The 27139-nt window shown below is 38.1% G+C and overlaps 2 protein-coding genes across 3 annotated transcripts; one reads left to right on the top strand and one right to left on the bottom strand.

The window, feature by feature from the left end:
- Positions 1 to 336: 336 nt before the first annotated feature.
- On the bottom strand, positions 337 to 9114 carry LOC136240951 (catenin beta-1-like). Its single transcript, XM_066032046.1, has 20 exons — positions 8996 to 9114; positions 8879 to 8934; positions 8709 to 8797; positions 8421 to 8518; positions 8188 to 8367; positions 8006 to 8033; positions 7785 to 7944; positions 7313 to 7557; positions 6813 to 6967; positions 5805 to 5911; positions 5601 to 5741; positions 4894 to 5001; positions 4640 to 4759; positions 3749 to 3970; positions 3541 to 3696; positions 2608 to 2727; positions 2319 to 2469; positions 2092 to 2192; positions 1806 to 2033; positions 337 to 849 (listed from the first exon to the last, which is right to left on the bottom strand). Exons 1-20 carry the CDS (start codon positions 9000 to 9002, stop codon positions 502 to 504), a joined length of 2820 nt encoding a protein of 939 aa, XP_065888118.1. The 5' UTR covers positions 9003 to 9114; the 3' UTR covers positions 337 to 501.
- LOC136240954 (N-acetylneuraminate 9-O-acetyltransferase-like) lies at positions 9092 to 24096 on the top strand. Of its 2 annotated transcripts, XM_066032049.1 has the most exons (22): positions 9092 to 9242; positions 9299 to 9389; positions 9439 to 9559; positions 9764 to 9805; positions 9852 to 9911; positions 10584 to 10625; positions 11393 to 11444; positions 11489 to 11569; positions 11617 to 11707; positions 11756 to 11861; positions 14267 to 14385; positions 14925 to 14977; positions 15030 to 15168; positions 15925 to 16033; positions 16080 to 16175; positions 16955 to 17074; positions 18116 to 18257; positions 18312 to 18460; positions 18511 to 18645; positions 23538 to 23582; positions 23630 to 23722; positions 23775 to 24096. In XM_066032049.1, exons 1-22 carry the CDS (start codon positions 9152 to 9154, stop codon positions 23952 to 23954), a joined length of 2157 nt encoding a protein of 718 aa, XP_065888121.1. In that variant the 5' UTR covers positions 9092 to 9151; the 3' UTR covers positions 23955 to 24096. The 2 variants fall into 2 exon arrangements, with proteins under 2 accessions (XP_065888121.1, XP_065888123.1); XM_066032051.1 differs by lacking the exon at positions 11489 to 11569.
- Positions 24097 to 27139: the final 3043 nt, after the last annotated feature.

The following is a 27139-nucleotide window of genomic DNA, read 5'->3' as shown; positions in this document are numbered from 1 at the left end:
AGCCATTCAGTATTGAAGAGAGCATACAAACTCCTGGGAGGCCCAGAAAATGTAAAAGGGTGTAGTTTGCATGCATGTGTGTGACATGAAGTGAGTAGTTTAGAGAAAGCACTTTCCATTCAATCAGGAGTTAATAATATGGTTCTGTATGAACTCTTGATTCAACCACAAAAGATTAAAAGATGTTTTAAAATGTACATGGATACTGGGATATTTAAATTCATATAGCTTTTCTGATCACTTGATCCCAGTCCCAAAATATTATCAGTAGTGACGCTCATCTTGTGAGCATATACATCTACTAAAAGCCAGATGATTTCCTTGTCATATTGCATGTCTTGATCAAGGGGAAGTTTATGACTGAATTACACCATACAAACAAGTGACACACAAAAATAACACACATGTACAACATGAATAATACAGAAATATACAGAGGATATATGATAGATAAATGTGAAGGTATGTGTGTGTGTGTGTGTTAGTTGACAAGTTTTCATATCATAGGTCAGTGTCAAACCACTGTCGCTGGCCTCTTGATGTATCCATCACTGCAGGTGACGGAGGAAGGTACTCTTGTTGTTGTTGCTGCTGCTGTTGCTGGTGTTGTTGTTGTTGCTGTTGTGTGTAATGGTGTGTGTAGCTCGGAGGTTGTTGTGAGTGGTGTTGTTGTTGTTGTGGGTTCATTGACATGGCGGTTGGATGGGTCATATGATGTTGTTGCTGCAAATGTGGTGGGTGTGGCTGTGAAGAGAGGGGCTCCATCATGTAGCTATTGACAGTTGATGATGCTGCCTGCATCTCCATTCCATCTATTGTGCCGAACGGCAGATCAAAATCATCTGAAAACTGAAATAGGAGACAAACAATAAACAGCTGTGGTATTAGTCCAATACATTGTATTAAGTACAGTGGAGAATCAATTATCTGAACTAATATGGAGGAAAGATACTTGTAAAGTACCAAATACCGTATGCGCAGAAATTTTCGTAGTATGAAAATCATTCACCGTTGGAAACTAAAACATGATTTTAGTTTCACGGTTCCAAGTTAAAACTGATTTTTCAGTTTTATCTACCTCAAGTTTTCATGGTTTTTTTGTGCTTAACTGAAGAATTGTCTTGCAGCTATTTGAGTTGGTATTAATGACTACACGAGATATAACCCATTAGCCAAGCCAAACGCTTTGCCAAGCAGCGTTCACAGTCAACAATTGATTGTGTTAACAGGGAGATGAAAGTGATCTCAAGCGCCACTCACAGTCAAGCGGGAAAGAAACGTGGTGAAGATATGATGAAGACAGAGCTACTGTTGGCAAATATGCTGCAAAACGTGGAATTGCAGCTGCCATTTGACATTTTTGAGGAAAGAAACCTTTTCCGGATTTAGGGAAGCCAACATTCGTGGGTGCGAGTCAATGTCTATGTCGTACCACTAGCACGCGTATACACGTATCGCAAAGAAATGTTTCATGCTATGAAAATTTGACAGATTTTATTTTCACGGTCGCTCTGTTGACCACGAAATCTGTGAAAATTATGTACCGTGAAAATTTCCGTATGTACGGTATGACTATTTATACTACAATAACAGACACAATGTGATGTAACAACTTTGGGATCAACCAATAGTGCCCTCTGATTATCTGATTTCCCAGGTCAGTTGATGTACTAAGGGATACTTTGGGACCTTAACTAAGTGTCTGGATTATGTAAGTGTCCTCATTAGCAGGTTGCATTACCTTTAACCACAGCAAACTATACTACCACAAAACACTCTAATATAGCAGTCACTATAAAGCTCACATGATTCAAGGAGGACATGTGATGTTGATCTGTCATATACAATGGTTGTTGTTGCTGCATGTTAGGTATGCTCCCTCCACCCCCTGTGTGAGGGGTTGATGGGTGACTACTGTGTGCCGACAGGTTGCTAGGGGTGTGGTCGTACATCTGGTTGACCATTCCGCCTCGGTACATGGGGGTAATACCCTGATGATGTAATCCTCCCATCATCTCTGACTGGTACTCAGACTATTTGAGGGAGATCACCACGGTAACACACCACACAGTAAGTAAGAGAAGCACTCACCTCATTATGATACAGTTGGTGTATGTTGGCTGATAATCTGTGACGATAATCTGCCGGCTTATCTTCGGACATTCGGAACAACACAGCAGCTGCATAGCATGCTATAAGAGACACAACACAATACAATTATGCAATAGAAAACAGAGAAACAGCATAAGATAATACACTTGTATCAATGAACAGTTATTCAACCCCACAATCACTCACTACACTGCACACACACTCACCAATTCCTTCATTAGGAGAACGCAGCAACTCTGTGAGACGACCAGTGGCATTCTCTCGTTCTATCTCAGCGATACTCTCACTCTCTTGTGCTAGCTCACACAACAATCCTGTGGCCACTCGGATGATGTTGTCCACCGTGCTGTACAGGAACTGGAATGGGACAGTGGATTAGGAACAGGAATAGAAAACAATAATAAAAATAAACACAAGAGCAAAAAGGAATTATTTAACTGAATCAACAACAGAATTGGAATAGACAACAGAATAGGAACTGAGATATTTTCTTACCTGTACGATTAATGGAATGCAGTGATGTGATCGGATGATATGTCTGTTCTGATAATCCCTGGCCAGAATGTGTAATGAACCAACTGTTCCTTCAATAATCTCATCCATATAAACTCCTTCCTAACAACAGTGACACAAGAAAACAATTAGTAATGGCTAAGAGTATAGACATCACATGATCTCATAGTTCAACCCCAACCCCTCAATATCAATACTAAGTATTCTAATGTGTGTAATGGTAGTATGTCCCAGAACCTTTACAAACCCCAACACAATATTATTTATCCTGCCCACAGTAGCAATCGTACAAGTTTCAGCTAGATAGAAATTAAATTCAACTATTAGGATTCACCAGTCACAACTAATACACAAACACATGATGATCATATACCAAACCACACCAAAATATGTATACACATGTGGGTTAGCTGATAAAGCAATTCTTACAAAGGAAATGACATGTTATGATGCAGTACAAGCCGTGTTAACATAGGATCAAGGTATTCTGATTTTCTAGTGATGCACTGATACGAGATTTTGCCGATATTCTGATAACCAATATTTTCAAGTCAACAATTGGTAGCTGTTCACTACATGCCTATATTCCTACAAATTTTATTAGAAATTTGACCAGTACAGCTTGTTTATAGTGACAGTAATGCTACAAATATAGTTGACAGTATTTGAAATACTAATAACAACATTGTAATGCTGGAGAATGCAACTCAATGCATTCATATTCGGTACACACAAGCAAGTGTTTCTAAATACACCATGAGCTGGTCCAATACAAATACAGCTGACGATAAGGTTTTTCCGATAACCAATCCGATCATCAGTGCAACACTAGAATTTTCCACATCAGTTTAATGAATATTTTGCAGTGTCCACATTAACATGTTCCAGTGACTAAACACAACCCTTAGAGCTCACCACATATCCAGGGGGTCCACCTTGTACATGTCTACTGCTGGACTCCTGGTATGCTTTGTTCATCAGTTGTATTAATATTGGGATAAGACCATTGTCTCTGAGGGAAGCGTGATTTTCCAACGATAATGCCAAGTTCCTTATCAAGCCAATCACAGCCTAAACACACCCCATACACAACATCATTTTAAAATAAAACACACAATTGAACCTTGATGAGTGGCCACCGTGCTATGGGTGATTTCAAGATGTTTGCTAGGGCGGTGATGCCCCCACACAGCCTGACAGCATTCTGTGCCATCTCTGCATGTACATGACGGCTTGTTAAGTGTCGTAGAGCACACACAGCTGGATCAGTGACCTCTTCACGGTCACCAGCATTGATTAAAGCATGAACCAGTGCCTCAGTGCCGTGAATCTGTGTCACAATCACCTACAAGAGCACATAACACGTTTGATAACTGTACACATTCATAAACCACACAACATTCACAGTGAGTACAAACATTTTGAATAAATCATTCTGCTATCAAGGACATGCTGGACACTACCAACATCTCAAAATATGCACAACACCAATTTTTAAAATCAGCAAGCAACTGTGCATTGAGGTCACATACTTACAGTGGGACAGAATGAGATTAACGGACAAAGAGTCTCATTTACAGTACTGGTATTAGTACTACAACTAGCAACCAGTGGGATAGCTAAATTTTTAAATAAACATCTTACCCAATTAATTAACAAAGTAGCATGTGTTAGTTTCACCAGAAATGGTTTACTAAATGCTATTAAAAGATATTTCATAAATATGTAAACTTTATAATTAGCAAGACAAAATGTTGTGAAATATTTCAGTGGGATAATCCAAACTAGAGACAACTAAATTGTCTAGCAATAGCTACTGATCAGAGGAAGTTGATCACATGTCCATGAGGTATTGGTATGTGTGTGATTGTGTAACCAAATATGGTACCTAGTAAACACATTAGAAGCTAGGAAAGCCGTGTTTGGAAAAAAAGGGAATTGAAGGTTAAATGAGATGTCTCCTGACCAACCACCAAAAATGTAGCAGACAGTCACACAAATGGTGCTCACTCACTTTGTTCTTGGCATTGTTACAGGTCAAATTGGACAGGATTCCAGCTGCACACAACACTACATTGGCATCATTGCTTGTCAACAGGTTGATTAGAACATGTAGCAAGCTGTCCAAATTATCCTAATAAAAGCACACCAAGTAAATTTTTCAAGAAAGCCTCATAAAAATAAAGCTAGTTTATATTGTAACAGAACACATAAACTTTTACACAAATTTCCTAATAGAAATTTGCTGACTAGTACAACCCGATTTACCTGTTTGGTGGCCGCGTCAGACAGGTTACGTAAGATCCACAGTACATTCTCCACCAGGCGGGCATTGTTATGGTTAAGGAACATTGCCAATACCTGCATACCACCAGCCTGTAATACCAAACAATTCAGTGATGATGACTGATGAATAATATACTGTATTCATTCCATAGAGCTCTCCTAACAGAGCTTGTCTCCAGTAGACAAACTGTACTAGTGTACACTAATCATTTGGGAGACATAACAAGGTATTGTGTGTAGCACGTGGTGTAGGAGTGTTGTAGTTACTATGAATATGTGTCATTAGAATTGATTGGCTGGATATAAATGAGGTATAATGATTGAGTACACAAACATGTTAAGGACTTGCCAGTTGATTCACAGGTGAAGTTCTTAAGAGTAGGGTAACAGAATCAAGCACAACAAATGGAGTGTAAAAAATTCAAATAAAAAAGAGGGTGGTCTTGATGAAATAGTGTGTTTTGAAAACATATTTGCAGGTGTTCAGTAGTTAAACATATTGAAAAGAATACGAGCCTAGATCTCAAGAGTAATTTATAGTGGTAGTTACGCTCGACTTTTAAAATAAATAATTTCTATCTATGAAAAAAAGTGGATCAGTCAACCTCTAACATACAAACTAAAACACAAGTACACTAAATACACACACTAGCAATAGGACAATCACACAGACGGAAGGACACACTAACCTGTACAATCTCAGCTTTGTTACTAGCACACACTGACAACACCTTCAGTAACCTGCTACAAGTGAGCAACAACTTCTCATAAGAGTAGGAACGCATCACTCGGACCAGCTGTGCAGGACCACCTGATGCCAAGATGATCAGCTGCAGAAAAAAAAAAACAGGTGGGACTGATCATGTGATGCCCCTGCAATCAATTTAACAAACCTTGCTATCTTGATGTCTGTAGGCCAGCAAATGAAGACAATCAATTGTGATAGTGAGAAACTTGACATTATCCTTAGATAGGAGTCCGACCATTCTCTCAAGGCCAGCTATAGAGGAAGGAAAAGTAAACGACACTAGACTCAGAGTTTGGCATATTACAAGCAAAGGCAAAGTCTCAGCTGTTGTATGAATGGATATTCCTACCCAGTCAACTGGGGTACTAAGTGCTTTGAGTCAAGTACCCACAAGAGGCCGTACCACAACCTAAACCTCTCCCAGTATGTGGAAACATGGGACAGATGGAATTTACTTCCCCAGTACCAAACAGTAGCTAGACCGGAGTTAGTGAAGTTTCTACACGCCTGTATGTTATGTGACCGGATATGTGAAAAGGGGTCTCCCATGTACATCTGATTTTATGATCTCAAAATTTATTTCAAACATGCTCATTTGAAATATTCTCCATCCATTATGTTGTGGCTAACTTCTGACTGAATTTCAAGCCAATAGCTTCCAAATGAGCAACAAGGATGAGTGTGGAATACATTCTTTTTGGATACTCAATCACACATATTTGAATTTTCAAGTTAAATCGCATGTCATCTATATATGTACAAATTAAACTGTGTAAGACAGAGCTATCTGCTTACTGATGACCAGCTGCAGGCTTCACCGTACAATACAAGCCAGAAGCCCATACCAACCTACTGTATTGTTTAGTGTGATTTCTTACCATGAAAATGTTAAAAATGTTACACAAAATATTTTAAGGGCTCAGGAAACATTTTAATGGCTGGAGATGAAACCTTTGTATTCACACTTGTGTGAGATGGGAACAGTTAAAATACCATAAGAATTATAACAAATCAACAATTTTAGTGTAAATACTTGAGAACTACAGTGTGTATTTGTACGTAGTGTGTGTGTAGTGTATAGTGTGTGTGTGTGTGTGTTGTGTATGTAGTGTGTGTATGTACATGTGTACACACCATGTAGATACAGACTTACATTCAAGACGGACAGCCATTTTACTAGGCTCATAATGCAATAACAAGTTGTGCAGGGTGGTGATGGCATAAAACAGCACCGCATCAACTGAGGACATCAGCAGATTCACCAAATGACGAATACCTCCAGAATTGTAGATTGAAATCAGGCCTTGTCTAGAGGAACAGAAATATGGAACAATATTATACCAGTGTGTCCTCTGCAAAAACACATTTTTCCTTTATGCTTAAAACTGTTAAACTGGACATTTGAGGACACCCATAGCTACATAATGCAGACACTTAGTTAAGGTCGTAAAGTACCCCTTAGTAAATAAACTGACATGGACACTATTCGGTTGGTCCCAAGGTGTTCATGTTATACATTTTCCACCGAAACACAAAACAAATTACGTACATTTACAAGGAAGTGAATCATACTAAAATGTGCTGAACCCACAAAACCACTGAGATCACAAAAGCCGATAAATAAGGATGACAAGTACTAATATATACAAGTACCTGTCTCCAGAGATATGATGTAATGCTCCCGCAACATTGCGCTGCACATCAGGGTCATTACTCCTCCCCATGACTTGAACAATTGAAGTGACGACGTCTTGACTGCCAATAATGGCGTGCCTGCTTGCTTCCTTCTTTGACAACTGGTGCATCAACATGGCGGCCTGTCCAACTACTGTAACATCTGTGTCACTGAGTAGCTTTGTTAACTCCGGCAGAACTCGAGCTGTTTGCTCAGTGCTATCCTGCAACAAGAGAAACAAAGGTGTATAGATCTGTGTCTAATATTAGTTCTAACAGCTCTCCAGGAAAGAGGTTTCAATTCAGGTGGGAGAGGTGCTAGCTTGTTAATATGTTAATTGTCCCACATGTTTCAAGGCTATCACAAGGTAGCCATTGTTTTGTCTCCACAGTATCAGATTAATACATTGTGGTCAGTGCAGATGGAAGCCTAAAGAACAAACAAATTTACCTGATAGTTTATCAGATTGGCTACAGCATTCTTTACGATCTGTGATGGCTCGGCCAGGCGCTGCAAGTTAGTGGGCTGGTTAGGATTCAACTGGGTACTTGGGATTCCCTCCGATTCTTCTGTGATTGTCTCAGGAAACATGACCATCCTAAGTCTGTCACTACAAAAGGAGCCACAATAAAATAAAACAAGGGTTGTGCCAGTATTGTTTACAACTCTACCTTCTTGATTTGATGAGGTTTTCATTGGCTATATGAAGACATGAAAAGCACTTAAGTCATCACAATCAACACATCACATGCCAACCAATAAATTTGATTGGCTTAAACTGAAGTGCTTAATTCAAATAATCAACACAGCTATCACCTAAATCCCATTAATGCCAAGTTGGCAGCTAACACACCTTGGGCTTGTTGCTGGTTGTATTGTTGTGGATCATATGTAAACATGCCAGTAATATCATCATTATCCAGATCTCCATCAGCCACCATTGATGGAGCTTTGGTGCTAAACTCTGATCCAATGGCAGAATCAAGTGGGCTCGCAAATGACGACGAATGTGTACTAATGCCTTGAGTCTGCCCTATAAACCACAAAAACAAAGTAAAGAAGGGATTAATTAAACAAGACACTTACCTCCATGTTGGTAATGGAAGGCAGCATAGGGGCCAAGTTGTTGATGTAGCTGACCAATTTCAGCATCAACTTGACGTAAGCTAGCCTCAATCTCAAACCTGTTACATCACATGTAAACATTGTAACATTATGACATAAAAGTCATGATTTAATTTTAAGTGTGTGTACATAATAGGACCACAAGACTCCGCATACATTGATATTAAACTAATTTGGGCTACAGTCCAAGCGTCACAGCATAACAACACGAATAACTATCGTGGTATAAACAACTGATTCCTCACGTACCTTTGATGAGGATTTGTCTGCAGATTTGACAGTAACCTTTGTCTCTTTTCGTGCAACATTTGAAGCATGCTCAATCCTTCTACTTGCTCCTAACACCAGAACACAAACAAACAACAAAGTAATATTATCGCCACTTAACTAGCAAAGACTGAAGCGCTATCATCGCTAACCTGTTCATCGCGATTGAAGTTTCTCTGCACAGAGCCGGGTGGAGGGTATTGATATCCTAACGGGTAAAACATAACCGCTAATGTCACCTACTCGATAAAGGAATGCATCAGTCTTACCGTCCATTGTTGTCAGAGATGAAACGCCTTTCTGCGTTACCCGGCCACCGCCAAACTTATAAGAGTGAAATACAAATGGTATACTAGCTCCGGATACTAGGACTGCTCTCCGTGTAATGGCTCCATCTTTGCGCACCAATGACTTAGAATACTAGCATGCATTTAAGTTCACCGTGTCGGGTAACAGTGTTTCTGATCCTTTTGGTGGTGTTTGGGCTAAATCTCACCTTCTGGGTTCAGGACACAGGTAACAAGCTGCTTTTGTGTCTATGATTGCATGTCTGGTGTTTGCAACTTCTCCAGGTACACGTCACTGCGCTAATGTAGGACACTGGGAACACCTACAGTGGCATTCAGAACTAACAGAGTGCTCACTACACGAGTTCACTGGCAGGTAAACAAGTTCAACATGTCATGAGCTTGTGAAGTGCTTGTCCGTGCAGTGATGCTGTGCAGTGTCTACATGATAAATATATATCATTTATTGGAGATGACAACATGAGACGATTGTTCATGTTCTTTGCCATGGTTGTGACAGGGAAAAATTATGAGTCAAACGATAAGGTATGTTCAGTGAAATCCCTCATAAGATCACATCAGGATAGTGGACGACCTCTTTATAAAGGACATCGGTCTAGTTAGTTTATATCTAAGACCACTTCTTTACAAAGGTCAAAATATAGATTCTCCAGTGGTGTCCATCATAGAGGGATTCCACTGTGTTGCTATGACTACTGCACATCATATTATGGTAGTAATGTGTTATAGGGACAGTTGAGTGTGAGGGATGAGGTCAGAGACATTACCATGGTGAGTGTGATAATGATCATGTGGTGATGCTAGCCAACATTGATAGGATTATCATCAGCTAAATGTGGTGGACAATGGAGTGGATCAACTCTATGAGCAATGGAAGGTAATGAGTATGACATTGTTAACGGCAGCCAATAAGGACACTACATATATGGTCCAGAATGTACGAGGCTTGTGAAGTCTTAATATGACATTGTTATCAGTATCCGATAAGTACACTTCAGCATGATCCAAGGCGTACACAATATATGAGGCTTCTCTATATTTGTCTGTTCCTGATTTCCCCCATAGAGTTAGTGTGAGACTAAGTGTCTAACTGGCTTCAGTTTGTGATGATGGATGATGTAAGATAAGAAAATACAGGGAAAATATTGAAAGAATGCTTTTAGCAAACAAATATTGTAAGAGCATTTAGCCCCCAAACAAATTGGTGACCTAATATTGTTACTTTTGTTAAATATTCTAGCCAGCCAAATATGGTCTCTTCATGTAGCTGCTCTCGCAATAAGATAAGCTTTTGAGGATACACGATCAGCATCTCAGTTCATAAAGCTTTGTGCCTGAGATAAGTGTTTTCATAGAATTAGTGAAAACTACAAATATGCTCTACTGATTGTTGTGTACGATGTAGGGCTTCCCAGGGAAGTCATTTATTTCCAGGTAAACTAAGGGTATGCTCCATTTATGGTTGCAGATACTGCATATATAGCAGCAGATGTCTACATGTGATGTATGATATTATACTCTAATCATTTCTGTTTTTGTTTGTCCACAGGCATCCAATGGTCCCCAGCTAATTCTGCATAATGGATGCTCGGTGAGTTGTAGTGTTTAAGACATCTTATACAACTAATTTGAATTGGCTTGCTGGCTGTATCTCACTGCAAGGACAATGTCACTTGTCCTGTGCAAATACACAATGCTCTGACTGTTTGTAAAATCAGACAACTTAGACTATTTTTGGGCCTACTTGACACGGTCACTTTAATGTGAGGAGTGAGGTACACCTTTAAGTTGGAGTTTGGGAAGGAATGAAATGACATGAGTGATATAGCCTGGTAGATGTTTCCATTGTGCTGAAATAGGGAATGAATAATGTTGATCTATAATTTTAAAAAGTATTTGTAATCTGGATATTTTTTTGTTGTAATTGAAGGCTTGGCCAAAACAGATGCTGTATCATGGAAATAATACTGAGCTGTATCAGTTGAAATCACTTACTAGGACCCACCTAGCTGCCCTACACTGTACTTTCTCTAACTGCTGAATGCTGTTATGACAGTATGGGTCAAAAATAATTGCAGCATATTCCATTGATGGGCGTACTAACGTACAATAAGCTGTTGCTTTGACCTCAGATGAATAGCAGCTCAGGTTATGTATGTTTCAGGAAGTTTAATGTTTTATTGGCCTTAGCAACTGTATTGCTGTTGTGTTGAGATCATAATGGTTTGTTATGTAATATCCTTATAATGCCAGGGGTAAGATTAGCTACATTTGGGACCTGGTCACTATAATGAAATGTCTGTTAAAATGGCAGCTACATTAAGGATTTGTTGTACGTTTCTATCATACCTTCCATAGTGGATGGTCAGCCGTAGACGGACAATGAGTGAAGTGTTATCAGAGACTAAAGGTAACTTATTCATAACATTTCTTATTGTAATTTATACCCTCCAGCTAATGTGTCCAGGTTGATGTCTAATCAACATGGTTTTCTTGATAACCACAGGGATGCCCATATTTTCTGGCTACCTCAAGGTGTATTCTGATTGGTTAGTTCACTAATTTCAAATTTTAAATCACAGATGATGTATCAACGGAGAAACTATGGGGTCAAGCCAGGAAGAATACTAATAGACACATTGTGGCATGTAACGAGTTGATACGATATGTTTAGTAAGTATTTGCAGTTTGGAGGGTGTGGCCGATCACGTGATCCTGTAGTTCAGGAAGTCCAGTGGAGTACATGGAGCCTCTAACAAGTCTGGTATATAGTAAATCACCTGGGGGCATGGATATTTCTGTATTTTGGAATTTAACATTGAAAGCGGTAAATACAATGAGTGTGTCTTATACAATGTAGATATTTTGGGACCAGCAACTATTTTTGATGTGTTTGTGGTTACTTTAAGTGTATCTCTTTTTTGTGGTGACACGTGCACCAAACCTGTTGGAACGCTTTGTCTTATGATTGAGGTGTGAACTACTTACTTCTGTATTTAAACATCCATATAATTGCCTATTACAGTAAATCGCTAATGCCGCCATGTTAAAGGTGTTTTTACATGGCAGTGGTACATATTTTGTATTTTGTGCTGGAGGTACAGTACTGTAGATGGTTTTACATAAGTGACATGCACAACTTCTTTCTGTTTGATGTAGTATTTAATATCCTATAGAATAAAGTGTTTTACTAAAGTACTTCATGCACAGTACACTATAGTTTTTTCATGCTGATAGTACACAGTTAGGTTACCCCAATAGACTCTGTAGATGTGTCGTGTATTATGTAGTTGGCTCTTATGTAGGATAGTGTCTCATGAGGTAAAGCAATTATCATCACAATTTTAAGTAGACTTTATTGGACGAGGCCCCCAACTAGTAGGAGTGTAATTGTATGGTGGTGGTATGGCATTTGGCATGTCTCTGGGTCAAACCACCGCTGGTGCAGATCTTGGTTGTAGTGGCAAATATTCAAATGAGAGCTTTGAAGACTGAAGTGAAGAAAGCTGCATGGTGTCTTGTCTTACACAATTGTGATGTAGGACATTATTGTAGTCTTGTTATGATTGTATTTCTTTTGGCATTTGGTGAGGATTATCCTCAGGTCATTTTTTTTTCCCTGAGGAAAAAAAAAATCTGTTTGGCGAGACCATGGATTGTACCATGACATCTGCAGAGCAACTCGTTTGTTTGATCAGCATTACTTTTGAAGTTTACAAATCACATCCTAATGTTTGTGGTTATTGTGAGTTATGTAAGTGGTGTTATGGCTATTTTCATCATAATAATTTTATCCAAGCTATATGGTGAGACACCTTCCAGCTGCCCAAACAGTGTAACTGACTAGCTGCTGGTTTCATCTTGTGAATAAACTGTAGGAGGATAATTAGATGAGCTTGACAATGGCTTCCCTAGCAACTTTAATGGATAGTTGTATGGCTTTGCTTGTATGAGAGCCTTTGGTGATATTAAATTGATCAATTGCTAAGCAAATGAATATTCTTGTATTGTCTGTGTGTGTAACAGCCCCTGGTCAGACTTGGTATTTTAATACTATAGTGACTACATGCTACACAAATTTGAGTAATTGTATGCTCAATTGAGTTACTTCCTGTTGTTGTAGCTATTTAATTGTTATTTCATTGTTCATTTATATTACCTTCAACTTGAAAAATAAATTTAGACCTGTGTATGTAATTGTCTAAATATATCGAATTATAGAAATATTGTAAGATAAGGATGATAGGTCTTTTTATTTAGATATTAGTAATCTTCTACTTGTATACTAGTAATCTTCTGTAAACTACTTGTATACTAGTCAAATAGTGTAGTAACAAAACACACCTTCAAGCTTCCAGCCACTTTATTGCAATTTATGACTAACATTTTTCACTATTTGTTCTAACATTGTTTTAGTGCAGTTTTTTTCATATTTTAGTTTTAATTTTAACACTAATATTAGTTTACCATATAGATACCAGAAACACTCAAGAGAGCATTTAATTTAGTTTTACTAAAATAAAATTATTACTAATTTATATTTTAGCAAATATTTTTTTTAGTTTTACTTACCAAAGCCATTCAGTCTTTATTTTAGTTATATCAATCAAACTTAACATACTTTTAGGTGGTACTAAAAGTCAAAATGCCCTGTTTTAGTGGTAACTAAGGCAACACTGAATTTTGTTCACTTCTCAAATAATATTATTGAGAGATGTATGCTTAAACTTGTTATCACACACCTCTTAATTCATTAGTAGCTACAGTACATCAGTGTGTTGTAGATGTTTTTCCCTCGTGTATTTTTTTGATCTGTTGTAATACTGTATTTGTACTTGAGGTTTCATGGAAATGAAAGCTTTGTTCATGTTTTTGCCATGCAAAGTTACAGTGTATTGAAGGTGTTAAGGTGAAGATGATGGAGTGTTATTTGCAGCACAAGTTCTTATCTGTGTTACCTTCATATTGAGGATGACGGAAAATTAAATGTTTATCTTAAAATTTACCCTGCAGCCATTCACTGAGCAACAGTTTATAATATACAAGGCCATCCCTGAACAGTTAATTTTGTGTGAGAGTTGTTGTACCAGAAAGTAGCTGGTCAGTTTGAACTATAGATGAGTTAATCAAACCTTCGTACACACAATGATGGTTAGTAGCACTTATCCCACTTCACCTTGACTGCCTGCAATTCTGTGATGATGGTTTATGGTCATATTTCTGTCTGTACAGAAACTCAATGTGGTGTTGAGTTCTTATTGTTCTCCATCACTACCGGATGTCAAGTTGTCACCGAGGTGTTGTGTTAGCCCTCAACCCAGCCAATGGCTGTTGGTTGTGATGGTACTAGGGTGAGTGTGTGCATGCATGCATGCATATGTTTGTGTGTGTGTGCTTCCTGTGGGTTACTAGTCTAGCCCGGCAACCTGAAGTTCCAGGTTTGATGCTTTGTTATGCCTGGTTGGTGTTATTATTGTTGTTTTCTTGAACAAGAAACTTTATTACTCCGTGTGCCCAGCTGTATACTGGCAAATGGGTTTAGGTGGGACTTTAGTGCCCACACCTTGACCTATGTGACATGGTCCAGTGCAGCCCCATGCAGATTGCTAGTCCTGCCCCTGGAGGATTTGCCTGTGCTGACTTGTAACACTTGAATAGTGCACAAGTACCCTTCACTGGGTATGCACGACTCCTTTCAAGTTTCAAAAGCTTGTAAAATAGGTTATCCGGTGTCCTCTCCTGTACCTTCCAAGAGGGGTTGGGGTGGTCTCAAAATGATTGATGACCTCCAGACAAGCAGAAAAGTGTTTGTAGTTTTTGTATATTTGTATTGATGTATGCATGATGTGTGCTAGCTATCTATTTTACTCTACCATTCCATTCTCTTCAGTGTGGCTATCTACTTGGGTAGTAGTATGATAGTAGCTACTAACACATTAAAAGGTTAGTCCACCTGCAGCATATCTGTAACACACCCATACCACACCCTCAACAGGTCTCCAGCCCTTCATACAAGCCAGCAAGCAGTTAGGGATCATCCCACTGTCTGACCAGAGACTACATGTCGTTGGTCAAATCATCAGCTCTGTGTGTCAACTAACAATGATCTTTCTGTTAATATATGTGTGTGACAGGTACACTGTACAATGTGTTAATGTGGACACTTGAGGACACCTACATAATCCAGACACTTAGTTAAGGTCCCAAAGTATTCCTTAGTACATAAACTGACCTGGAAAATCACGACACCTTGATAGTCAGGACACCTTGATAATCAGGACACCTTGATAATCAGGACACCTTGATAATCAGGACACCATTGGTTGGTCCCAAGGTATCCATATTACACTACATATGTGACCCAGTCTGAGAAAACCAGTCTTATCGCCCATATCAGCAGATTCGATTTTTCACCCAGGACACACAGCTACATGAATAAACTATCTAATTCCACATTTAAAATCAGCTAGACTTGAGTGGTCTGGTTTTGCTGGCTGCTTTTCCCGAGCCCAGTGGCGATCCGTACGTGTGGTGTGGGGCCTTAATGGAGCTCTGGTCAGCCTGGGAATGACTGTATGTGGCTGTACAGCTCTGTGGTGTTGAATAAGTACCTCTGCTATGAATTTCCTTTCATTTTAGCCAGTTTTGAGACCTCAATGGCTCAAAACTTGGCCTAATTCATCCCTTGGCCTTCCTTTTCAATTTTTGAACACCATCATTGGTGTAAAACGTGTGAAAATTTGTTTCAACCATTGGTGAGCTACAACACACTAAATACTTAAAACCGGCATTTCTCGATACTATTAAATAGGCGATTAGCCCGGTTTTGTCAGACTGGGTCACATATTACACTGATGTTTCCTAGTGCTATTATTATTGTGTATGTATAGGACATTCCTGTTTACCAAGTCAGACAAAATATCGTCAATGCTGATATTCTTGCTACTGCTGTTCTGCTCTGTACTTGGTGGACTATTAACACTGACAGAGCCAGAAGAGGTTGGGAGTGTTTTACTGGTATTGTGTAAGACTGCCATTACTGTAGTATGGCTTCTTTGATGATCGGCAAGTTGACGAGTTCAAAGGATTGTCCATGTTGTTTATCCTCTGTTATTCCTATATGGCGCCCGCCATCCAACAGGTATGATTTAGCAGTCAATACCTGTAGATACACCAGCAGGTACTATTTGTAAGTGTTTCCTAGGGTATGTGGTTGATCTCTGAATGAGCCTCCATTATATTCAAACACTTGTGTGCCAGTTCACTTACGAAAGTATGTTCAAGTGAAATTTTCTCAGTAAATGAGGCTCATTCATACCAGGAGCTCATAAGCCCCGCACATAAACTCCTGTTCATATGTGGCTCTATTCAATTGCTCCAACAGAACATACAGTTATGAATGCATACTGGCGGTTGGTATCTATGGATTAAACCTCCATTATGTGCAAGCACGTGTGTGCCAGTTCACTTACTGACATATTCAAATGGCTCATTCATACATGGCTCTATTCAATTACTTCCACAGAACGTACAGTGATGAATGTACTCTGGTTGGCAAATACTCTAATAGAACAGTCACTTCTACCATTCAAAATCAAGGGCCAGGTTAGTCAAGACGCTGAAGTTCCATTGTGCCTATAGCATGTAAAATAGAACTGTGTCATATCATAGCAACGTCATGTCAATACATCAGTTCATCCCTATTCTCTCACTCTGCATGTAAACCACTTTGTTATACCGACCCAGCATGCTACTTGGGTGTGTGGTATGTGTTACATTTATCTCTACAGTGAAACCTGTCTAAAATGGTTATCCCCGGGTCGGGTTTGGCCTTTGTGAAGTATGTGTGTGATATGTCAGAACAGAAACAGTGTTAGGTAGAGTAGATAAATAATGTTCCTCTTTGTATTTCTAATGTAGCGGATATTTCCAGACAGTATCCATCAGTTATCAGTTGGACTGTACTTGTTCACAACATCCTACAATTGTTTTGTCTACTCCAGACATTGTAAAGGATTCAGCCTCAGTAAACTACTCAAGGTTAGCAACTGCTACTATCTTGGAAAACTCATTAGGGTGCTCCCCCTATAAGGCACTGTAGCAAAAAACTTGCCAAATTTGTTGGAAAGAGCAGTGAATTTAATAGATGCAACCTTTTATAATTTTTATTTAATCCAATACACACATTTTTCAACTTGTGACTTTTCTTTACCAGAACTTTACAGTACCATTGAAGCAACTGAGGTAACTGCCTTAGTCAAAGTTGGACAATAAGTGTGACTGGATCTACGAAAACCATATCTTATCACCCAAGACAAGAAGTTTGATTTTTTCACGCAAACACAAAGCTTAATGAATGCACTATCAAGTTTCACTGTCAAGGTTGACCAGAGTAAAGTGGTCTACTTTTGCTGGCTGCTTTTTTAAAGCACAGTGGTGAGCCGTACGAGTGGTCTGGGGTCTTGGTGGAGTCCTGGCTAACCAGGAGATGGCTGTGTGTGGCTGTACAGCTCCGTGGTGTTGGACAATGACCTGTGTCATAAATTTCCTTTCATTTTGGCCAGTTCTGAGCCCTGAATGGCCCATAACTTGGCCTAATTCATCCCAACACGTTCGTTTTCAATTTTTGACGCCATTTAAATAGTTTTTAAAATGAGGTTGACTGTATCAGTTAAGCTGCCAAAAGGGTGGGAGGCAGGGGCCCTGGAAGGCGAGCAAGATGGTGCGGGAAACTTAGCTGTTGACAACTTCTTCAGTTGATATTCAGGAAGGAAATTGTTGTAAAATGTGTGAAAATTTGGTATGCGTAGCTACCACCATTGGCCAGCTACAACACTCTGAATATTTAAAACCGACATTTCTCGATACTCTTAAATGGGTGATTAGACCAGTTTTCCCAGAGAGAGTCACAAGTTTTAGTCAAGATTTATTTTTGCAAATATCGAGATACTCTAATAGAGCAGTCAGACATTCTAGTAGAAAAGTCAAGTGTTCCTTACCTTCCAACCCTTTGATGTGTCAATGTAACTCCTCTGCTGTGTTGTGTTACAGTTTTCATGACGTGTTGGTTTGTTTGTTTAGCGGCTGGCACACATCAACCTGTTCCCCATCATCCTTAGTACATTACTCAAGACTTCATATCCTGTCTATTACCTTGCTCCAATCTTGTCATTGTCTTATTTGTTCATGTTCCTCGTCATCTCAACACATCCCAAAATTACAAGTTAGTTGTTGTGTACCATTTGGTGTGTTTACACAGTATCGTTTGTTTGTTTAGATTTCAGTCATTCTATGTCAGTCATTGTAATTAAGCTAGCTCTTCTTGCTGTGGTGATTTGGTTTTTGCCACCTATTGATTCATTTGTAAACTCCAAACAGACACCAGCCTGGCGTGCAGTTTATAAGTTAATAGATGACAACAAATTTGTTAGTTACTGTATCTGTGTAATTGTTTGTAATTGTGTACTCAATGAAAGGTGCCATTGTTTGGAATGATTGTGGGTTTTGCAACATGCAAGGCTAAAGATGCAGAATTGAATGTGTACAAGCTACAGAAAGGAAGTCGTGTGGCAATCAGAGTGGTCATATTGATAGGATCACTATTAACATTGGTGAGTCCATTTTTATCAATTTGTATCATTTGGGCTAAATATTTCTGATCTTGTTAATTACATTGGGAAGGCCACTTTATACACAAATGATTATTAAGTTGACTGGTTTAGGTGACCTTATTACATAGTTGGCTTCATTGGGCCTGTACATATATACATTTGGCAAGCTTCTATTAATTTAGACAGGTGACCTTATTTCCACAGTTATCTGTTATCCATTTGGTTCAGAACACCATGGTTTTGGTTCTTAAAGAACACAGCTTTTGTTACGTAAAATATGTATTTTGACATACAACACTTGGGCTCCTGTCAATCCCTGTATGGACCACCTATTCCTTTGTGGTTAGTACTAAACTACTCACAATGACTACAATATCATATATACCACTTTAGCGTGGGTGTTCAAAGGCACCGCTCAGTGTTTAACTCGCATATTGCCCGGGAAATATCAAGATATTATCCGGGCAATATCATGGGAAAGCGGTTTGCCAATGATTTTGATACCCAGCCAGTTCAAAGGAACAATACGCTTTGACTCGTTATATTGAGCGACATAGAGCTTTGCATTGTGGGACTCAATTTTGTAGTGATTGCTAAACTGAGTATATTCTCTAAGATGGACTAGTTGGTTGTTAGTAAAGGATAATGAAGGCACAAAATAATTGTTTGGGTGATCGTGGATGCGTATTTCTACCCACCACATATCAGCCTTTGAATAGACCACAGAACGGAAAAACTATTACTGCTATGCTGAAATAGGTTAGTAACTTACAGTCCTAAGTACTTAACTTAATGTAATAACTTACTTACTGTCCCAATAGCGAAGTTAGTTGGCTTAACTTAGTACAAAAATGATAACAATATAAACTCAATCCCACAATCGCAAGTTTTCTAACATAGCGTGTTGAAGCATAGTAACGTATTAATGACATTTTAACGTATGGACAACGTTTTGATGGTTATTAGCCCACGCTTTTAAAACCACGATCGATTTTCAGATGCTACTGTATAAAACAAACGGGATAAGTTCTCGTTAGTTCTTTCACCTTTTAGGTGAGTGCGCCCCAAGTGATATATATCACTTATACCATGGCTGCTTGGAATTTTGCTGACATATACACCCGCAGCCCTCGATCCGCAGGCCCAAGGGCTTTGGGTGTATATATCAGCAAAATCCCTTACTGCCGTGGTATAACTATTAAATAACTTTTACTAACTCTTCTTTGTTTCTTCTATCCATTGTGACAGGTACCATCGTCATAAGTATCACCTTAGAAACAACCAAAAATTCTTTCCAATGCAAATTCGCCTTACATCATGCTTGATCATGCTTGATCATGCTTGATCATGCTTGATCATGGGTCATTCCATGTCAAATCACCAAGGGTCACCTCTCGGATTTCGACAAAACTTGTTGTGTTTGTAGTACCTATGGTGCTCATCACCCATACCAATTTTTAGCCTCATACACCACATACTTTTTGATTTATGACTACAAATATTTTGAACATTCATGAAAAATTGATCCGTCTTGAGTTACAAAATCAACTGTAGCTCACCACTGTGTTAATATTTTAAAATAAAATTTTCAGCGATTAAAGACTGTTAATTGATCTTTCAAGTAATCCATAAACTATGGGATATCAATTTAACTAAGGTTCAAAAAGGCTCCATTAAAAACTTTAATCCTTAATATTTCAAACAGTGCTTCGTCAAATTCTTTGAATTTTTTAGTAAATAATAATTAGGTTATGGTCTATTGTTGGTAAAATTTTTGTGGTGGGGCCACAATGGGTTCAAGAGATATAATTAAATATGTTGTGGTATGTATGGAGTTTTATAGTCTATTATTGCTATATGGGAGTGTACACCTCTAATAACCACTGCTGATAAGGCCATGCCAACTTTGTCTTACACAATGAAGGTGTCCAAGTACAGTGCAACCTGTATTAGCGACCACCTGTATTGAAAGACCACCTTTGTGCTGCAATTTATTTAGTTGTATAGTTTTCAAATGCAGCCAGCTTATATAGCTTGCAAAGGCAATACGATGACCAGCTAATGACACCGTGTCAGTTGTTCAATTGAGCATGTAGCAACATACCTGCTGCTTACTTTGGGTATTGTAACAATGAAGATTATTCGAGACAACAGGGATGTTGCTTTCAACTCTCATGTATAATCCATGGTATGAGAAAACTGCACTCTTTTGTGCCAATCTCAGATAGCAGAGTGGAAATAAAATTTTACTCATAATCTGATGTTTTCAGGAAAGAGAGAGTTGCTCTAGCAAAGAACGAAGCTTCACCAGAATCGATTGCTGGATTTGTCACTTGTTGACATGAAGAGAATTGGTGGTTAGCTTGTGTGCTTCAAGTTTGCAGTGACACTGAGGAAGTGAAGTTGACATTTCTGTATCCACACGGTCCATCAAACACGTTCAAGCACCCAGAGCCCCAGAATATCCACACTGTACCAACAGTGTTGGGCAAGTTACTTTTTGAAAGTAACTAATTACATATTACTTGCAACTGAACTATTTAGTTACAGTTACATATTACTCATAAAATAAAGTAACTATAATAATATTACATATTATATTACTTTGTGTCCACAGCCTTAAGCTGTTACGTGTGAAACTACCACCTTATCACGTGACATGATTTCGTTGTTGGGAAATGTGCAAATCTTGGTTATAAGTAAGAAGCTGGCGAATAAGCCATTCAGTAGGCTTCGATACTTCATTGTGGCTAGGCATTACTCAGTGGATTACTAACGAGATTAGTAACTTCGTTACTTGTAGTAATAATATTATGTAATATTAGACTCGTTACAGTAACTATATTACTTAGGTAATGTGTTACATTTGTAAGTAAAGTAACTTGAGTCATATTACCTGTTTTTATGGCATATTTCGTTATATTACTTAGATACCATAAAAATAATAATATTACGTAACGCGTTACAAATGTAACGCATTACTCCCAACACTTTGTACCAATGGATGACATTATAACTCTCGTAGACCCAAGGACAAGAAATGGTTGTGTGTACTCTGACAAAAAAGAAATGACTTTTGCTACCAAACAGCATCACACTGTATCACCACAGTAACAAACTTGTATTACCGACATGCCTTTGTCACAGCCTGTTTATATATGCATACATTTAACTTGCAGTTGAATCAAAGAGTCTTGTGTGTCTGCAAACCTAAATCAGCAAAATGGGCTTCAAGGTGTGCAATACTGCATGGGATATCTACTATAATACCATACCTGTTTCACTGCCCATATAAAAGTCTCAATAGTAGCAGTGAAATTTATCCCGTATTTCACTGGTAGCAGTGAAAATGTTGTAATTGCAATTTCATTGGCTAGAATTTATGTTAACAATATAGCGCCAATTAGTGTTGACGTGTGTTTAGTACATAGTGACAAATTGCGTACACAGCATGCGTATATTAACTGAGAATAGCATGGGTAGCAGTGAAATTTGGGATAAGTACCACCCTTGTTGTATTGGAAATGGTAAATTTCCAATACAACACTCGTGGTATTTATCCCTAATTTCACTGCTACCCATGCTATTACTAGTACTAATACCGCAAACACCACTAGCTACCTATCTCATAATCCCATAGAGACCCCACACTGAAACTTTTGCAACTAATAGGTGAATGTCTGACAAGTATCCACAAAAAATTCTAATCAGCACTTTTTGGTAGAGCAAAGGTCAAAGATTAGGAGACATGGTTAATTATCAACTTCATCAAATTAAGCTGTTAAATATACAAACGAAAGCTTTTTCTATGAGCTTTAAAGTGGTGCAATTCATTTTAAGAACACCCAAGTTGTGATGCTTTGAATGATCACAAGTACAGCAAAAATAGATCACTAAATAAGCCATTTCTGGGAAGCCATATGGGCAATGGGTGAAGGGACACATATGACCACTTGGGATGCCCACACACCAATTTCGTCCAATTCTGAGGGGTCATGTGCAAAACTTTGAACTGATATGGAATTACCCATACAGTAAATCCAACTAAATAAATTGCAGCACAAAGGTGGTCTTTCAATACAGGTGGTCACTAATACAGGTGGTCACTAATACAGGTTGCACTGTACTTGGACACCTTCATTGTGTAAGACAAAGTTGGCATGGCCTTATCAGCAGTGGTTATTAGAGGTGTACACTCCCATGTAGCAATGATAGACTACAAAATTCCACTACATACCACAACATATTTAATTATATCTCTTGAACTCATTGTGGCCCCACCACAAAAATTTTACCAACAATAGACCATAACTTAATTATTATTTTCTTAAAAATTCAAAGAATTTGAAGCAGCACTGCTTGAAATATTAAGGATTAAAGTTTTTAATGGAACTTTTTGAACCTTAGTTAAATTGATATCCCATAGTTTATGGATTATTTGAAAGATCAATTAACAGTCTTTAACCGTTGAAATTTTTATTTTAAAATATTAACACAGTGGTAAGCTACAGTTGATTTTGTAACCCAAGATGGACCAATTTTTCATGAAATATTCAAAATATTTGTGGTCATAAATCAGAAACTATGTGGTGTATGAGGCTAAAAATTGGTATGGGTGATGAGCACCATAGGTACTACAAACACACCAAGTTTCGTCAAAATCCGAGAGGTGACCCTACAATTTCTTGGTGATTTGACATGGAATGACCCTCATGCTACAATGTTTAGAAAATGGCTGTTAACTGCAGTGTAATGTGGTCCAAACTGTTTACTCATACTTGCCTTGTGTTACTATAGTAGTGTTCACCTTTTAACAAAACAGTTTTTTTTGTTAACTTTATGGCCAAAGGGTTATTAATTAAAACTGTGCATCATGTTCATTTCTTATACAGATTTATTCAACAAAGTTATCACATACTAACTTCTCACTCATCATAGTAAGTGATTCTGTCTTGTTAACTGATCATTTATGAATCGATTACAGTTTCTGGCTCTTATTTTGTTAAGAAATTTTCACTCATCACTTCAGAAATACAACAGTGTCTTTTTACAAACTGCAGGTTTTTTATCATATGAGGTAAGCAACTTTTTGAACGTGTAAAAAATCTATTGGTCATATTTTTGTCTAGCTATTTTTGATTCACTTTCATATTTGGGTTGCCTATCATGGCAGTGCTCTGTTGCTGGTGACTCCAGAAATTGAACTGGTTAATTTTCTGTTGGCAACGTCAGTGTTAGTTGTGATCGGAGACTACCTCAACTCTGCAACACATTCTCTTCTACAACCTTACTGTAACTGGCTCTTGTAATATTTTTACAAACTGTTTGTTGAGTTGGAATCGTAATTCTTAACTGAGTGCTTATTCAAACATATTTTTCATACTTACACAAGTCAGAACAATGACGAAATTAAAATATGAATGTAGATTTAAATTAAAGATAACTTTTGAATGAATGACAACGCGTCACAACCCCTGCTGCAATTTTTTTGTAAACCGTAACCAATAATTGTAGCTATATGAGTGCTGCCAACTCAGCAAGTTTATAGAACCACATAATATGTAACTGTAAGCTATATCTAAACTAAGCCTCTAGACTGCAAATCATTAATAGTTATATCTTTAACAAGATCAACATTTCACAGTGTTAGGAAACCTTCCAACTCTATGGAGGCATTTCTGACCACTACTATAGTATGTACTTGGATCCTGAAAAACAGCTAAAAATTATAAGTGGATTTTTTCTCAAGAGAGTAAACAATACTAAACATTTCAGCCAACCAGTTGATTGATGGTGACAGCAAAGGTGTCAACAACAGACATGTACGGTTTGGCTCCATTACAAGTTCAGGAAGGGGCTATAATGGCCACTGTACTTTATGGCTTCCCCATAGGACATGTATTATGGTGAAAATTTTGTTTGGCTGTAAATATTATGTCAGACATTTGAATGAAAAGATTTTGAAACATTTTTAGTGGGTCAACCAATAATACAAATGAGCAAAATTTCAAGATCGTGTGTAATTGCGTCATCCATGAGCTATTGAATGTTTTTGAGGATCCAGCTCAATGCGTTCATACCATATAGCTACGTAAGACAGCTTAAAAACTGTAATGTGGTTAACTATACCTCTTTCATGAATATGTAAGTAATGTAACAGAACCTCCCAAATTCAGCTTTTTGTACAACTAATATGTTTTGGTTGGATGAATACTGTATGTAGCTGGGAAGACATTATATCTACTAGAAGACTAACATGAAAGTTGTCATTGGCTTTAAAAAGACTATTGTAATTGGAGTATAATGAGCACTCAATGAAATATATGCACGTCTAGTTCTGGTCCACAGAATAAGTTTGCTGGAAAATTGGACCTATTATGCTTGATGCTTTCTGGCACCTATGCTCCCTACTAAAAATGAAAAAAAAGAAGGAATTGAACCACTGACCTCTCGCTTTCAAAGTTGGTCATTACCACTGTGCCAGGTACCCATAAGACTGTCTTGTACTGCTATGCTGTATGTTTAGTAACCCTGTATATAGCCAACAGCTAAAACTTTGGCAAAAGAGGTTTTTATTGACTGCAAATGGTCTGTTTTATATACTGTTGACTGAAGAAGTTGGCATTATAGCCAAAATGCTTTAAATTGTTTGTGAACCTTGAGACACCATGAAAACTAAAATGGTTACAGCTTCTGGGGAGCTGCACCCCCCATGCAGACTCCCTGATGCCCGAGATTCTATACTCTAGTCGGCCCCCTACCCTCGCCACCCCCCCCCCCCCCCCTCCCTCACATCAACTACTTTCTTTGCATTGTATACAGCCCTGATGCATATAGATTGTTGGAAATTCATTTTTATATAGATGCGAGCTAGGATGCAGCTGCAGGTGGGTGGCAGAATTCACCAAATGATGGAGACTATTTGTTCTATTAGAGTAAATCACTGATCCAAGAGGTAACCACCATGACGGCACCATCCCCATTTTAATTTCTTGCAGGTTAAATTGCTAGTGAAGCTATAATAACATTGACACTTAGCTAAACAGCTATAATAGATTTTATCATTGTATATATTGTGTGGTTTTTCAAAAAGTCATGCACACTCAGTGAACCAGAAACAGATGAATTTCACAATAGGGCGTAAAAAATTACCATTGTCCCTATATATAGAAACCGGAATTTTAGCTACATAATTAATTTTATATGGTGATAACCTCTTCAAGTTTTACAACACTGTAAGTGTGTCTGACACATCAAAAATGCTGCAATACACACACCATGTGTAAAAGTGTATCTATTGTGATATTATTTTGGTGTGTCAGCTACACTTTGACTGTGTTTGGCACATTTCATTTTGTACAGTGAAGGCATAGTTGTACAAGTCACAAGCTGGTGGTTTCTCATCATGCAGTATATTGGGGGGGAACAGTTTCCCAATAATGTATGGGGAAAATTTAATAGCAATGTCATGACTGAGTCTGACAAAACCAGTCTTATAGCCCAAAAACTTTTTTTTTACCAGTTGTGTAAATATCCCCTTTATGTAGTTTTACAGAATTGTTATAGCTTAATTATACAGAAAAGGAGATACACAATATTAAGCCAACATGTATCATGCATGTTCAGAGACAGATGTTAAATTCAAATTTTAAAATATAGTCAAAATACAGGCTATAAAACTGAGACTGCATGCCGGGTTTTGTCAGACACTTTTTTGTAATTCAAATTCTGCTTTTTGTCATTTATAAATTAAATTAGGGTTAATTTCTAGCTAGAGATCGGGGAGGATGGGAGTGCCACTAGGGCCGGAATAAAAAAAAATTCAAAGAGGTATCTTTAGAGGTTCGCACATTCACACCTTATAGAGTTGATATTATGAGATTGTTTTAATTTATCGTTTCCCATAGATAATTATTGCATGGAAAAGCTGCAAATTTAAAATCTTACACATGATGGCTCCTGACCTATAGTTATGCTATCCTTTTAAAGTTTAAGAGCATTATTCTCATGAGGGTCAGGTCATTTTTTGTTCCATATCGAAATACAATCTTAGCTACTTTTTCACAACAATATTTCAGGCATAAGACATTCATAGGTGGCAGTGGCGTAGCTAAAGGTGAGTACTGGTAGGGTACAGGCCCAACCAATCAGTTCCAGTGCCCTACCAAATCAGGTACTCACCATACGTAGCTAGCTATAGCTAAATTGTGCAATACGAGGTGCAATATGAAGCCTCCTACAGATACGCAACTAATAATAATTATTATGCAAACAAAATGTTCATACAGCTAGAGTCCTACTAAAGATGACAAATTTTAGCTGCAAAATGCCACCAAATTGAATGTAATTTTCAAAATTTTTCCTGGGGGAGCATGCCCCAGACCCCCATAGCTGCAGCATGCTTTGCATGCTGGTTGCTGCAGCTTGTACACATACATGCCCAACCAACACTGCTTGAAAGTTCTTAGTTTACTAATTTGTTAAGTTGCTTTAC

The sequence above is a fragment of the Dysidea avara genome, chromosome 12 (assembly GCF_963678975.1).
Source record: "Dysidea avara chromosome 12, odDysAvar1.4, whole genome shotgun sequence".
In the NCBI taxonomy this organism is placed as follows: Eukaryota; Metazoa; Porifera; class Demospongiae; order Dictyoceratida; family Dysideidae; genus Dysidea; species Dysidea avara.
Note: the sequence above shows the minus strand (reverse complement) of the source record. Positions and strands in the feature narration are given on the sequence as shown.